At 39.9% G+C, this 16,761-nt stretch overlaps 2 protein-coding genes across 2 annotated transcripts; both read right to left on the bottom strand.

The window, feature by feature from the left end:
• Positions 1–13,656: 13,656 nt before the first annotated feature.
• On the bottom strand, positions 13,657–14,449 carry LOC121182667 (phosphatidylinositol N-acetylglucosaminyltransferase subunit Y-like). The gene has a single exon (XM_041039292.1). The coding sequence runs from the start codon at positions 14,442–14,444 to the stop codon at positions 14,232–14,234; it is 213 nt and encodes a 70-aa protein (XP_040895226.1). The 5' UTR covers positions 14,445–14,449; the 3' UTR covers positions 13,657–14,231.
• Positions 14,450–14,592: 143 nt separating this feature from the next.
• Positions 14,593–15,651, bottom strand: LOC121182666 (protein preY, mitochondrial-like). The gene is made up of 2 exons (XM_041039291.1): positions 15,400–15,651; positions 14,593–14,737 (listed from the first exon to the last, which is right to left on the bottom strand). The coding sequence occupies exons 1-2, from the start codon at positions 15,600–15,602 to the stop codon at positions 14,593–14,595; spliced, it is 348 nt and encodes a 115-aa protein (XP_040895225.1). The 5' UTR covers positions 15,603–15,651.
• Positions 15,652–16,761: the final 1,110 nt, after the last annotated feature.

The raw sequence follows: 16,761 nt of genomic DNA, 5'->3' as shown, positions 1-16,761 counted from the left end.
GTTGACCTTGATGACCTACCAAAATAAAAATAATAAAGAAAATCAATAAATCGTGTTTTCTTGTAAGTTTCAAAGCTTTCACAAAATAAAATATATTGTAAAATACCACAGGAAAAAATGAACTGAATTTCAGCCTCACGTTAAAATGAGCGAGGAGGTGATTCTACATGACCGAAATCAATTCAGTTTTTAGTGTGATTTAAGTTTGTGTGTTTCTATTTATCTCGAAATCCCTACATTCAAATATCTGACATGTTAAACATTCAAATATTTCACAAATCTACCTAAAGACTGATATACAGGATAACAAAAATCAGCAAAGGAATAAAGAGATGGTCATCCTCCTCCACATCTCTAGCTTAAAGATAAACTGTGCTGAACATACCTTAGGTGGTGGATTCTCCTCAGTCTGATAAAGGCAAAAGTTTGTATGTGGTTTAAAGTGAAGTCAGTCTGGTTTGGTGGTTTAGCTCCTATCAGTTATGATAAGCGCTGGACTCCCAAACTTCCTTTTATAGCCCCTGGGCCCAGCCATTGATGAGCTGCCTTCATTATTGCTGTTGATGTCACACCTCCAGCTCCTGGAGGGGGGAGGACAGGAATGGCAACACCTCCTCTGAGCTCCAGGCTTTCACCACTGTCATGCCAGACCAAACGAATGGCTTTGCATGCTGAACCCAAATACCCTCGCACCCACACCCACCCTACATACACAAACACACACATGCACCAGAATTCCAAACCTGAGGAATGGCTTTATTTCCCCAACATAAATCTGATGATTTCTTTCATATTTACAAGGATTTTGTGCCAGGGGGAATTTTTTATTTCTATCATTGTATCATGAGAATGTTTCTGATCAGCACATGAACCAATCAGCAACAACATTAAAACCAGTTACCAGTTTTAATGCTGAGGCTGAATGTGTGTGTGTGTGTGTGTGTGTGTGTATATATGTATATGTATATATATATATGTTATTCCAATAAAAGAGATCATAGGATAACTGTACTGATCTTACTTACTGAATGGGTTTTACATAAAAATCCATGTCCAAAACTACACTTTCCCAAGCACTTCTTTTTTTTTAAGTGCAGAAGATCCCTCCACATTTTCAATTTTGCATGCTTCACTTTTATTTTTTCTCTGTTTCCGTGAACGGGCCAGATCTATTAGTCCACATCTAATGTGACCTTTTTTGTCTGACTCCCAGCCCGCCTCACAACAATAGCGCCGACATTTGGATGGATTTATGATGCTCATTGACCATCAGGGAGTCTCCCTGGTTACATAGGCCCTTTAGTCAAGAATTAACATTGTTTTAATGAGCTTGTCTCCCCAAAAAAGAGCTTTTGCGGTGGCCTGACGTCAGAGAAAACATCCTGAATCAAAGAGTAAGTGGGAGTTCAGGAGGCGTGTCAGTGGGTGATGCTGTTGCCGTCACTGTCTTGGTCATAACTGAGGTGTGTGCACGCATGTGTGTGTTGAGAATTTGAGAATCTCTGAACATCTGGATACATACTCATTAAAAGATTCCTTCCTCGTGTGCTCCTAACGTAATTGATGGGGGATAAACTCCACAACCCTGGGTCTTTTTAGTAAAAAATTCCCTTTTTGTGTTACTATATCTACATAACTCAGTAAGAAAACACACTGAGGGGAAACACAAAGGGGGAATTTTGTACTAAAAGGTCTGTAACATTGGAAGATCTCCGCCTGAGTTGATTAACTCTGACTGCTGAAGCCTCGTATTACACTCAAATAAAGTTTGGACTACATTTTTATGCAGAACAAGGGCTGTGGTTAAAGAGTCAGTTCACCCAAATCACATAACGTCTCTCCTTTGGTGGCGTGTAGACGAGCATTTATTTTTGGTTTTATTTGACCCGTTCTTAAGATTTCCGCTTGAAAAACTCAACAGTAATGTCTCAGAGTGTCACGGAAGTATGTCCCAGTTGCATGAGATGTGTCACATAACATGTTGTGGACAGTTGTTGACAGAGTGACAACAGTTGTTACTGAGCTTTCCAAGTGGCATTTTTCAATGCTTAGAACAACACAAATGAAATCCTCTCTGACCTGTATTTCATGGGGCTGGAGACAGATCTTTTGTGGGTGAATATCTTAAAACTTGGGTAAATATAGTGATTTGAATTAGAATAATAGTGTTAAATATATTCAGTATAATAAGACTAGTTAAAAGTTTTGAATTTGTACAGTATAAAACTAAGCTGACAAAACATTAAGAAAAGTACTTACTATATGCAACATGTGACTGCTATCTTATGTATTATATTTTTAGTTCATCCATAAATATATTTGTTAAATTTCAAATCTCAGTGGCGTCCACCCTGTCTCTCTGTCTGTCATTCAGGCATCTCCCCTCTCAGCTTTCAGCCACAGGTGTCTCAAGGGTGATCAATCCACAGGACCACACAGCTTATGCTGGAGAGAAGCACCCTACGACTTATTATGGTCACACACACCACACATTAGGTAATCACAAGGGTATGAGTTTTCCAAATGTAGCAGGAGCTGGGAATGGCTATGTCATGACATAAAGGCTCTGTTCATCCCGAGCCCTTGGATCTGATGAGAAGATTATAAAAACAGGAAAATTAAACTGCAGGTGTACAGTGATCTCATCCTCATCTCACGATGAACAACCACCAGGGAAGTAGGTGTGTTTATACGAGCAAAATGCAAACCTTTTTAGCTTTAAAGCTCCAGTGTGAACCGTGCCATGGTGATCATCCCTAACAGATCCAAACATATTGATCATGAACCTCATGGGCTGCTGAGAGCCCCTTCTATATGATGGGGAAAAAAAGCATGATTAGTAACTTTTAGTTTCACCTCAGTGAAGAAGATGAGAGGAAGTAAATTTGTTGAAATGTATCTGCAAATGCAAATAAATTTCAACAAAAGACATTTTTTATAACCCTCGAGTTCTGTAGGTTTTTCTTATCAAATCAAGGGATATACACAACAACTAGTGAGCAAACACTGGGTTATCCTCTGATGTCAGCCATTGCACCTGTTAATACATAAACAAGTGGCTCAACTGGTCGGTGATTTAACTTGTTTACATACCAGCTTTATAAGATTTACAGTGATTGGTGGGGCCCTTCAAAGACACTGACCTCCACTTGCTTTTCAGTGATACTATTACGGACTACGGTGGCCACGGCCTGTTTAGATGACACCCTCTGAACACGTCGACCTCTGACCTTAACTTACAATCCTAAACCTTGTCCTCCTCATTACCTCATGCTGCCTCAATGCGTAGCATGTTACGTATGGCATGCAAAAGCAGCAAGGTGCGTGGGAACACAACAAGGCATGAGAGTTCAAGTCAAAGTCAGCAGTCCCACAACAACATCATCTGAGGGGCAAATGGTACAACATACAAGGCTAAATAATTTGTAACAGATTTTTCTCAATACCTAGAGCCACTGTGCCAAGTGGAGCTGGAAACAAAGGAATTGCCAACATGCTGGCCACCACTATTAACCCAGCATTCATAGCTAGTGCAAGTCAGGTGCATCAGTAAGCCAAGCTGGTCCTCAAGACACAGGAATAGTTACAGGGGGTGTAAATAAAGAGAAGGGACTACTATTTCAGACGAGGATCGGACTTTTATAGAGGGTGACAGCATGTCCTGAGATGGATGACAGAGAAGATAAATAACATCACACAGAGGCTGCTCGTCTCAACTCTCTCGAAAGAGAGTTTGATCAAAACAAGAGAGCTGTTCGACACAGATGCGATTGAAAAGTGACTTTATAGAAAAGAAGTAATTGAAGAAATTTGGTTGGATCCATGTGATATGATATGATAGGACATTTTAAATACTTGAAGCTTGAGGAGAGCACAACATATCGACATACCTTCACCTCACAATTGCCTATTTATGCATATATCACAAACAATTATTAACATTAGCAGTTGTTTAGAGATATGTCTCTGTCCATCTGTTCTGTCTTTAGTTCTGTTTTCCCCCAACTCAAGACTGATGAAAGCAGAGCTTGTGGGCCCAAAAACCGGAACAATGAAGTAAAAGATGCCACAAAACTCAGTAGAGCTGAAGAGAGTTGGGTGATATTTCTCTTTCTCTTTCATCAATATGTGCAACCCTCTTCACATTACACTTCATCATTTGATCCAAGTTTATATAAAAATAATGATTAGTGCAGTTTAAGTTGAGTAGAAATTAAAGGACATCGCTGTCAATTTCTCACGTTATCATAGTTCAGACAAATGTAAAAAGCTCTCACATCACATTTAAGAAAGCTGAGATTTGACTTTGTGTAGTAATGCCTCACAGCCCAGGGTGATTGACAGGATATACTTCTGAGTGAGGTCATGTGCATGACAGGAAGTTCATTACTCCTGCCTGACCCCCTTTTCCCAGAAGTGACTTGCCCTGCCTCCTAAGGCAATGCACCATCATTTTACTGCAAGCAGACACCATCACACCAAACCATGACTACTGCTTGACTTCCCCTCATTCAGATGGGTTGATTGCTTCCATCAGGCATTTTCACATACCACCAATTTAACCATTTTTTTTTTCAAGCAATAACTCATGACTCACTTAGCCATGAGCCTAAAATGTATAAATTATCTGCCTCTGGAATTATCAAAGTTTTCACTTACTCGATGAGTTGAGACAAAATTTGGTTCAGATATTCATGTTCCCTACGGGATGAACTGTAATAACTTTGGTCATTCAATAATTCTTCATCATCAGGTCAAAAAGTAAAATAAAATACCTGAAAATGAATCATACTCCTGTCAGCCTCAGTTGTACTTTGTGTTCAGGGCTAGTCAGCAAATGTTAGCATACGAACACACTAAACCAAGACGGTGAACATGGTAAACATTATACCAGCTTTACATCCATGAGTGTGTTATCATGTTGAAATGTCTATTAAGCTTCAAGCATCACTATACCTAAGTGTCTCGGAAAGTACTGTTTGAAACAGTCACAACAAAAAGTTGACTACATAAGCATAGAAACACAGCCTTGCATAGTTCTGTACATTCAGCCTCACTTGGTCTGGACTGACCAGTAGCATATGGTAGCTAAGGTTTTCAAACTTTGTATAGATGTTGCTGTGTAACTAACATTACTGAGTCAGTTTGCTCACTCTCTGACAAGTTACTAATGTGGCCGCTGTTAAGCTAAAGTCACAGGTTCTTACTTTAAAGTCAAACAAACTATTTCTAAATCTAAACTCCTGAGCTGCCTCCTCCCTGCAGGACTGGCAGGAATGACGCAGGCGTACTTACGGTCACATAGATGGGGGCTGTCATCTAGAGTGTGAAAGTGAGGAATATAGAGGGAGGGGATCCTTCATGGTTTTGCGCCCGCAGTAGCTCTGTGGGATCGCCATGGCAACAGAAAACTCCCCACGGATGAAAATAAAATGCCCTCGGCAGGAGAAATCTATGAGCACAGTGAGGACATTAAGTTGAAGGCTTATAGGGATCTAATTATTCCTCCAACATGACAGTGGTTTTAGAGGTAATGTAATATCCGCGTAGGTCTTCAAATGGGCAGATTTGAGATCATCATGAGACACGCAGGTACTTTCACTCAGCCCACCACAGCCATTAAAAAGAACAACAATTCAATAATGGCTCCGCGTTTCTGCTGTGTGCTAGTGTTTACACCAGTGTGCTGCCAGTTTTTTTTCCCAAACAGAGTGCAGGTTTGTCAGAGTTGAAAGGCTGGAGATCTCAGCCTGTGGCAAAGTAGTTCCTGAGTCATGTGTGTTAATCGCCCCATCAACCCCCACAGATGTATTATAGTCATTTAGTGCTGCAGGACAGAAAAAGTCTTAGTCATAAGCTCCTCAAACTCCCAGTCAGACCAAAAATAGAAGAATGATTTTAGTTTCTACATGATAGAACAAAATATGCTAGATTCAAGGCTCTGGCTGTTAAAAATGATAAAGTCTTAGTTCTTAAAGCTTCACATCACATCTCAAACCTGTATTAATTGACCAGTTAGTCAGTAACTTTGTCCGCCTGCTGTTTGGTGCTGCAGATAGTGAAAATGGGAGGATGAGAGCACTGAGGGTCAACTAAAAACACTTAATTTGAACTGAATTAAATAAGCTGAAGTAAGGGTCAAAAGAAAAGGGAAACAGAGACTGATGGCATAAATCTACAAGTCACATCATGTAATTCAACACCTCAGCTGTGTGTGGACTGACTGTCACCGACTTAATGTGTCTGTTACTTCCTCTTCTCCACAACAGCCAGTCCAGAGTCAGTCTGAGTGCTGGAGACACAATTTCCAGTAAAATGAGATTTGGACATTACAGTCTGAATTTGTAAAGTAACGGCAATTTGGCTTTATATAACTGAACTTTTTGCCGTTGAAGGGCAGAAAACTGGACCATTAACACAACAGAGCTCTATCAAGTGAAAGCTAACTGGTGTGAGATGCCTTGGATGGCCTTAGATAAATGTCAAACTAAATTTACTTTTATTGATTTGATTGATTTTTCGCTACCTGTTATCTGAAAATAAACTAACATCTTAGTTATTCAGTTTGGAGAGTAAAAACCAAGCTATAATATTAAAAGTAATGAGCTAAGCAAGTCGTCTAGTGCAAGTCATGCGATTTGATGTGGTTAAGATACTTTTAAACATTTTTTTGTGTTCAACTGTAAATTAATTAATTTGATTTATTCTAATATTAACATTTACAGCAGACTGACACGTAGCACTTATGAATTATAAATGGTACATAATCAAAATAAAGACTGCTGAAAGAACGCGTTCTGTGTTGTCCCCTCTTGTATCCAAGGTCAGACTGCAGCATCTGCATTTTTTTGGCATTATGTGGGTTTTATGGCAGTAAATCTTTAGGTAAAATAATCAGCCTTAAAAGACATATAATTTATTACAGACTTTCTGTGGTGATACCCAGCTTGTTGACCACCTGAAAAGTTTAAAGCCTTTTTTCGTGGTTAGTGTTCTCGGCCTCTGTAGCACAGTATATAGTATTAAAGCTGGTGTTCTAATGGAATCCAGCTTCCTATTAGCTAATCCCCACAGTCCACTGCACAGCTTAACAACCCGTCTGATTATCTATAAAAAAACCTACTCTTCAAACTAACAAGGGTAGAAAACGATCTTGTACTAAAGCAACTAAAGCACGTGGCACAGGCACAGAACAGGATTTTGTCAAACTAATTGTGTGGTGGGATAGAAATGGGTCACAACAATACTTAGGAGAAACTCTCAGCCAGACTCTATAATGGAAATGCTGTAATTTTGCTGAGATACATTTCCTTCCAGAGGTCTCCATGATGAGCCTAAAAATATCAGGGCTGTGTGAAAAAAAAAGACTTTGAAAATGCTGTTCCTCTAACAAAATGTTCAGAAAAACTCTTGTGTGAGGTTGTTCAAGAACATTAGTGCTGTTAACTAACATTCAAAAGAAATCATTACTACATAAAACAAGGACATTCAGTATGTACTCAGTTGAAAGGGGGATGAAAATATTAAGAAAGTAAGTACAACTGTTTTGAAGGCTCATTCTTTACCTTGGAAATAGCAGTTTGACAGAAACATCTCTTACTTGGTGTTTACAAAACTTTCAATCACATCTTATAGTCTTCCTCAGCAGTTGTTGTCACTCGTAAAGGGATATGATTTAGTCGTTATCATATGATCTAAGTCCCTGTCTGTCATAGACTCTAAAAAATGACCACATCTCTTAGTCAAGATCAATGTGACTTGTCAAAAATGGTGAGGAGCCATTTTCAGTCACGTTTTGTCTGTGAAAAGAGAACATTCCTGGAAAACAATAGAAAAAGTCATTTCAAATGTCCTTGAGTAACTGTGTAAGCACCAATACATTAGTTTGCTGTGCAAAGAGGAAATCATTACAAACAAGCCAAAAAGCCTGTCTACTCTGGTGCCTCAACATGAGACTGTAGAGGAGAGACTGTGGAGGGGCTTTGAAAAATAAGTTATTTGCCTGGTGAGGCACAGAATTGATGGAGCAAAATTATTTAGGTGGACAGACCGATGAAGGATTGAAAGAGCATCAAACGCTTTTATTCCCTTATTTTCAATTTGTATTCTTATTTTTAAAGTTTACTTACTTAGTCCTTTAATCTTGGCACATTCAGGTTCCCACTTCGAATCCTCAGTGTAATTCCATTTTAAATCCATCGATGATATTACTGTTCATCCACACCAAGCGCTGACTGATTTATTTAAAAGGAAGAACAGCAAACGGTAAATTGCGACATCTAGTGGTAAACTTGTGAAGGGTTTTTGAAATGTGACCCAATAATTTTGAACCGTTCATCCAAAAGCAAAGACTCTGCAAAGCCACACATGCCATTAAGGAAAATAACCTTTAGTTTCGTAAACACAACATTAATCAATACTGAAGTCCCATGCTATCAAAACACTGTAACTGCACACAAACCTATGACCCATCAAAATTTCAAATACAACTGGGAAATCCACCATGGAGAGGTGTCGCATTTATAAGGGAAAGTGAAGCGTTTCTCAGGATTACTGTGTGTATTGGCAGTAGGTTGCATTTCATGCCTCTGATTTAAATGATGACAATATTAGCTTTTTATTTAAAAAAAAAATGAAATTCCTCATCTTACATTTGCCATAGTAATTGTGTAGACTAGTTGCGTCTTGTTAAAACGTGGTATTCTGTTTACATTGATGAACTGTTCTTTGCAAATTTGGATAAAAGCACTTTAGACAGTCCACCTGGACATTTTCATGATTTCTCCTCGGCGTAGACGTGAAATTAATGAAAAAACAGACTGAGGATAATTCTGTTTCTTATTCTCCAAATTGCCTGCTAGTTTTAAAACTGTTCTAAAAGCTCCTCAACCTTGAAAAACATTTTCTCCAGTTCCCTGAAATCGGGCCTTACCGAAGCAACAGAAGCACGTGAACGCAACACGAACCCTGGGCGGCAGAGACGGTCTCTGTGAAGTGAAGTTTCTCGGCTGGAGTTGAATCTACATTGAGGTAATGAAGTTTTCATTTAATGACATTTTATATTACAGCGTGTACATGGGTCGAAATAAGTTTTTGGTATAAAGTATCAGGAAGTTACAGTTTGAAACGGTGAGCGGTCAAAAGGGCAGAGAGTTATGCTAATGTTAAACCTGTTCTCAGTCTGGCTTTGCTAAAGTCATCACGTTTTTTTTTTTTTTTGTTTTGTTATTGGGAATAATAGTAGTTTTTAGCTGGAATATTAACTATCCAACGCTGTAGAAACTGTGGGAAAATGCGTTAATTATTAATGTGAGTGAGTGTAAATCCACGCTGACATTTCCGCTCCTCATGAACCTGATAGTTACTTTGTTGCAGGTTTAACATCCTAAAATCCAAAAGCTGTTCGTTTCCTTTGAGAGCGAAGAGATTTTATTTAGTCCTTTGGAAAGTGAAATGAAGAAACATCCCAAACAGACCTTCATCAAAATATGTCGCCCTGTTATATGTCCTGTCAGCTCGGTTTTAAGATGATACCCAGAATAAATGTGTTGTAACAGGTCTAGGTAGATATTGCATGCAGTGGACAAAGTGGGTGCTTAATCATTTGTATTGGCTTGTTCATATATGGATTAAAGCTGTGATTCATAATGTGCCAGAGAGCTCTGTAAAGCATTAAATAAAGCAGAGATGTTAAGGGTATTATACAAAATGGGGTTTGTCCTCTGGGGAAATCAGTACACAAACCTGTCATCCAGTTGATATACAGTAGCCTGTACTGGCTTGTCTTTACTTCACTGAGTTTACTTTATCAGAGGCAGTGCACATTCATCATGTCTGCCTCCCAGTGCCTGGGCTGTGTATTAAACCATAAAAACGATAAACAAAATAGTTGTGTTTAAAACGTCATTAGGGAGCAAGACATCAACACAGACTCCAGACACAGACTCACAACACAATGTGAATAAAAGATCTGCTGATACACACTTGCAACAGAATTGTATGCACATACAACCTGTACTTGATTACAATTTTTAAAAGACAAAGCAGCATGAAGTTAGAAATTCAGAGAAGCAGATAGTGAGACAGGTGAAAAATGAAACTGTATGATACTGTACTGATCTAAACAGGTGTCAGACTAACACCCTTTTTCTTTTGAACAGACTCATGAGCGACTGTGAGGAGGGAGACTTCTTCTGGGAGTCTTGGATTTCACCTGGGAAGAGAAAAAGAAAAAAGAACTCCCAGAAGGACAAGCAATGCGTCAAACACAGAAACGGCATCCCCACGAAGACGGATGAAAGCATCCAGAAGAAAAAGAAGAAGAAGAAGTCCAAATTCAAAGAAGCAATGGAGGGAAGGAAAGAAAAGAAGAAAGAAAAGAAGGGAAAGAAAAACAAATCATCAGCAGCATTGAATGACAGTTTGATACTCGCTCAGGGTTATACTGGTGCATCTGGCCCTTCTGCACAATCACAGCCTGAATCATCCCGTCTCTGCAGCACTGACAAACCAAAGCCTGATCTCCCGACTCAAGGCTTAAAAAAGAAAAGAAAAAAAAAAGTGGTGTTTGATTTATCACTAGGCAACATCCATGTCAAACGTCCTAAATTTGCCTCTCCATCACCCACAGAGATCATCCTCTCAGAAAACGAAGCTGTGAGAGACAGTGAGAGTTGTTCACAGGTCACAGTGACGGGGCACAGCCAGGGTCAACCACATGATAATGACTCCCAGTGCGCCAGTGATGATATAAACAGCCAGGACCTATTTATCACGCAGAAGACGTTCAGGGCATCGCCCTCTGAACCTTCCAGTGGTGAGGTCAGTGACAAAGCTGTTACTACAACTCCTCAATTAATCACACAACCAAAACGGGGGCTGCACTCATCTGGCGTTCAGATAAAACATCATGAAGGATCAGACACACGTTTACAGAGCTCTCGTGTTCAGCAGCGTCCCAAAAAGACAGAAGAAAACCTGCAGGGGACAAAGACGGAGGAAGAGAGGTTGCACTTTGCACAACAGAATCCCAAGAAGGGAACTTTGTCTTTTCAGAGACAGATGAGATTAAAGACAAACCTCAGTGAAGAGAAAGAAGTGTTTGGGCTCGTACATGTAAAACCCAGTGTCTTGAATCCTTACCTGGATGATCCAGTTGTGGTAAAGCCCTCCCTGGATGTTGCAGAATCAAAGAAACTCTCCTGTACTTCAAGCCAACAATCTCCTTCAAGTCCTCTACACACAGATGAGCCTCGCTTTCTTCCCCTTATGTCGAAAGCAAGCATTTCCACGCAGACAGAAAACTTCTTCACCACCGAGCTCTCATCCTATCTCAACTTCTGCCATAAAAGAGGAGGGACTCTTTGTTTTGAGAACTTAAAACCTTTGGACCTGAGTCTGCCACAGAGGGCCAGAAAAGACCTCGGGGGGCGTTTGTCAGTGAAGGTATCAGGGACTGAGATCAAAGAAGATGAAGGAAAGTGCAGTGACCAGAAATCATCATCTTTGCCAAACAAGATGAAAGGTTTTGGTCACAAAGACCCCAACCTGCGTCCATCTTGTTCTTCAGGCTTGAAGGATGTGGAGGTAAAGAAGGAGCCTCCTGGTCGACAGCGATGGCCTGTCAGCGCACAGGGTAAAGGCAAAACAACGCCAAGCCCCCAGTCGGAGTCGGAGCCTAAGTCTGCAGACACGACAACCTCCAGCGAAGACAACGAGCCCCCATGTGGCACTGGCAAGCTGGACCTGACCCAGGTGAGACCACATGATCCTCTGCCCCACCCTTCACTGCAGTTACACTGGCCCAGCAACTAGATTTCAAATTCTCTCATGCACAAGCTTCAACATTCACACCTGTTTCATCATTTTTTCTTAGAATCCAATCAGACATACAGAGGAAAAAAAAAACGTAACACCTAAAACGATACCTGACGAGTGATGTGAAAACCTGACCAGTATTTCATCACTACACTTAAAAGATAAGGCTGACAGTATTCTGCATTTTTATTTCTTTCAACTAATCCTCTGAAAAGCCAAAAACCAACCTGATATATCTTATTCTTCTGTGCCATAAAGCTCCGTACAGCAGCTAGTGTGTCAAATGTGTATTACACTGAGATGCAGTGTTTCAGTGGTGGGCAAATAAGAGACCAGATCTGCCCCTGCAACAAAAACATTAGGCTACAAGGCAAAAGATGATTTTTACCTTTTGTCGAACTTTTAAATGATTCTTCAGAAATGTGCTGTTAGTTGCAAAGTATTTGTAACGCTCATATATATGTAAACAAATATGACGAGTACTGTCTAATTATCAGTGATTTGTGTTTCTAACACAAATTTACTGTTAAATCTGCTGTGCACGTCACTGTTTTTTGCACGTTTGCGCACACTGTGATTCTACTTCACACATTACGTTTACTTTTTGCACATTTGACAATAACTTTGTGTTTGACTTCAGGTCAGAGCGGTCCAGATGAGACTCAACGAGTCCTTCTTTTTCAAAACTAAAGGAGAGGGACAGTCCCTCAGACCCGACTCTCCACTGATGAAACTTGCTCAGAGCAGAGAGGTGAAAAGCAGGAAGGGCCACTGACGACATAAGGAAGGATGGAAATGAAGGTTTCTGGACACTCAGCATTAAGTCAGCAGTAAGTGGTTGTCACGTTCTACCCTGTTCAAGACACAGTTGATGGTGTGGAGCAAAATCCAACTGTTGATGCTGAAACAAACATCACTCAGTCTTTGAGGAGAAAGGTGTGATGTTGATATACTGTATACTCAGCTGGCAGTTCATTAACTACACCTAACTCAACTAATGCAGTCCAATACAGCAGTTGTGCAGTAAATCCTACCTACATGATGTTGACAGTTTGTGTTGAAACCGTTTCAGAAAGGTGTAGATTGAACTGTATGTTCAGTTTTAGAGGCTGCAGTTTGTGGTGCTGTTGAGTTGTGTTGTGTTGCACCGACTGAAGTTTCTGTCAGTGAGGTTTGGCTAAATAACAGAAACACCTCTCTGTATAATGCAGCTGTAGCCTCCATAACGATCATACAGTTGAATCAACAGCTCTCTGAAACAATGTCAACACAAATCGAACATTATAACTTTCATGAAGGAGTATTTATCATAGAACCGCTGTATTAGGCCACATTAGTTTTAGCTCTATGTTCCTAATAAACTGCTGAGTGTTCAGCAGACACTGAAATTCAATTCCACAATTAACTTCTTTAAAATAACAAACACATTTTTATTGTATAGACAGCATTTTTGTGTTTGTGAATGGCCTGAATTTTCAAGTTCAGTATTTCTGTAATGTTAGTATAAAGTTGTAAGTGCTCACGGGTTTGTGTGTTGAGTTCCTCCTTTAAATATAACTTTCAGTGGCAGTTGCTTGATTTTTTTCAGAAAACTGTGCGACATCAAATTGTAGTTCAGAGCTTTGTCCTTGGTCTGTTCTTATCAATTAAAGTTTATTTATTGTACAGGAACAATGCTTTACTTGCTGTACAATCTGTGAGATATACTGTGTTTGAGTTTTAACAGTTTTTTTTCCAGTTTACAGTATGAACATCTGCACCACTGTTTTTATTAATTTCACCTCATAGCAGTGCATACAATATATGTAATGTGCCACATGAGATACACAAATAAACTTATGCTGATTAGTTTAATAAGTTGAGAATCCATTTCTGTTCAAACAACATGATCTACATCAAGATGTTCATTTCAGAATGAACAGACAATGACTCGGAGCATCCTGCTGTACCAACCAAACCTCCAGGACTTACTTTCTACTTTGTCGTTTACATAAGTTGTCAAAAATCCTTTGGTCTTTTAAACAAGCAGATGGACATTACTGAAAATAAAATAAATCTTCATTTATATTATCACTAGTTATTACACACAGCCTCCCTTCACCTGAAAAAAAAAAAAAAACAACCAGCGCTCTGCATTGAAGCACAAACCATGGTTACACTCAAAACTGTCCTAACTTGACAGGAAGTGTTTTTCCTGCAATGCGTCTATTTCTCCATCAAAACATGTCTGTTAGCAGGATTTTATCCTTGAGTTTTTGGAGCAAGCAAGTTCTATTAATAACCATCGTTATCTTTTATCTACCAAGTAATAAAAAGGACCCAGAAATACAAGGTACAACACCGGGAGATGTTTTAATGGTACTGACGTGTTCTCAGGTAAATGTCTGCTCTAAACAGAATGAAGCCAAAGCAGCCTAGTTGTGTCTAAAGAGCTTGATGCCCATCCAGCTCCAGAGATGGAAGAAGACATAGACAGGGATGGTGACTGGCAGCAGCAGACTGTAGAAACACAGACTGTTGCTGCTGGTGCAGCCCTGAGGGAAGTTCTCATCCACTGCAGCAGAGTAGAACAAACCAAAGAGGGACACTATGGGGACCAGTCCCACCATCATGGACAGGGAGAACATGCTTGCAGGTGCTGTGTTCTGATACAGACTAGAATGCAGTATAAGTTACCACTGTGTGTCCAGTTACAGTGTTAAAGAAGTACTGTCCAACAGCATTTAAAACACCACAGTGGCTAATGCTTCAGTTGGTTTTGTTGCGGTGATGCTTCTACTCTTGTGCTGGTGTGGTCGAGGTGTCTGTGTCTTTCTGAATGAGTCTGGCTTCCTGAGGGATCATGTTGGGGATGCCGTCAATGATGGGATAGGCGATGCCAAGCTCCTCATTGATCAGCTCATTGGTATCCGCCTCATATCTGGGAGGGGACAAGAGCAGCATAATGATTCTGTAATGCACACTGTTCTGAATAATACTAAGATGTCTATAAAATGAATAGATTTTTTTTCGGCATGCAGTATTTACAACGTGAAAGCTGAGGGAGAGGCCTCAACTTAAAGCTGAAGTCACTGGTCAACACCTGACTGCTGCAGCTACTGGACAACAATCAGAGGTGTCCCATTTTACCATAGTAGGTGTTGCAACCTTACCACTCAACAGTATTTTGATAGGAAACATTTTGATAGCTAAACAAAAGTTAGCTATGGTATTGCTAACACACTTTAATAGCTGTTACCTAAAACTGTGACCATGTTGGCACATTGCACTGGTTTTACTAGAGGAAACTGTTGGTCAGATGTGTAATAGTTTTAAGCCATCTTTATCCACCTTTTAGCCGTCTCTCAACATGAATTTAGAACCTGCTCCAGTTGCCGTATTGCAGTGTAGTTATTATATATATTATATACTAAGATCAGTATTTCCAATGTACGACAGTTGAGTCCCACAGGGTAAGAAAAAGGTGAAGAGTTTCTCATCATGACTGCTTCAAAGTCAAATCCAGTTTGCTAACACTTCCTATATCACATGTAGTAGGTCTCTGTGTGTGTGTGTGTGTGTGTGTGTGTGTGTGTGTGTTACCTCAGTGGCTTCTTGGACAGCGGACACACAAGGAATTCGAGGACCGAGGTGTCAAAAGGCGGCCGCGCTTCGTCCTTCACATCCGCAAAGCCCCTGACAGACACAGCCGAGGGTCCCACCCTCAGTGTTAAAGGCGCATGTTTCAAACAGCGGTGAACACGAACTGTTTCTGTCACCACTTTACCCAGAACACTCCGAAACATGACCGAACTACTCAACCAGACGCCGAACACTCTCCGCACAGGAAGGACCTCTGGCAGTGTAACCGAAAAATGAGTCCACTTCCTGTAAACTGAGAACCGTTGTTAGTAGTTCCGCTTGGCTTCTTTAGCAACCCCCTTTCAGAAAAGTGTTTGTGACCGTTTTAATCGTATATCTCATAAATTATTTAAAATAATTATGTGTAAGACATCAGATATAATTGTTATTCTAGTCATAAACATAATTTGGAGACTGGTTGTTTTCGTAGTTTCCACATTTGTCCGTGAGGTGGTAGTGTTGCACTGTTCAGCTTTAGCTATTTTGCCTGTGTGGTCTGACCTGAATGTAGAAGCAGAAAATTAAAAAAGACACTAAAACAATATGGATTACATTCATTTGATCAGCAAGACAACAGAATACACTGCGTTGCTTCCTTCCATTGCTTGCATTAATAAATTGCACCTTTTATTTGAGTAACATGTGAGTAACACCGACACAGTATTGTGGTAGATTTTCCAGTAATATGAAAAAAAAAAAACCCCACCATATTATTTGTATTAAGTTGAAGAAACTATATCTTGAGGACTTCACAGCAGTCATTGTTTGAACTGCAGTTTCATTTAAGCCCCATAGTTGTCCTGAACATGATTTCCCAGCAGGTTACATCTATATAATATTAAATATTGTCAGAGAGCCTGGTACCAGCTACAGCAGAATACATAACCCCATCCATATGGCTGCAGTTATTGCTTTGAGACTTTCTTGGCACGGCCCCAACTTGTTTTAAAAGTGCTTCTGGCTGTAATATATCCCACTGCTCAGTACAAGACCTGCTAATATAGTTTTTCTTTTCGTCTTTGTCAGCTGCCAGGGCTTGAATACAGCAGCCCTGTGGCTGTGTTCAAGTCAAAATGTTCTGCATTGTCGCACAAATAATTGAGTGATTGGTTGATGGTTATTATTTATGTTTAAGTGGAAACAGAAGTGGCCATCTTGAAAATAAAACAGAAAATTCCATTCAGACACAAACAATATGCTTTTGACTTACAGTGCAGCAGCGAACAATCACACCATAGCCTGAAAAACACTATTATTTGCTGCAGACCAACATTACATATTTATCGTAATACACTAAAACCAGTTTCAGGCAAAAAAAAAATC

This window comes from Toxotes jaculatrix, chromosome 5, assembly GCF_017976425.1.
Source record: "Toxotes jaculatrix isolate fToxJac2 chromosome 5, fToxJac2.pri, whole genome shotgun sequence".
NCBI classification, from domain to species: domain Eukaryota; kingdom Metazoa; phylum Chordata; class Actinopteri; family Toxotidae; genus Toxotes; species Toxotes jaculatrix.
This window is presented reverse-complemented; position numbering and strand designations above follow the sequence as displayed.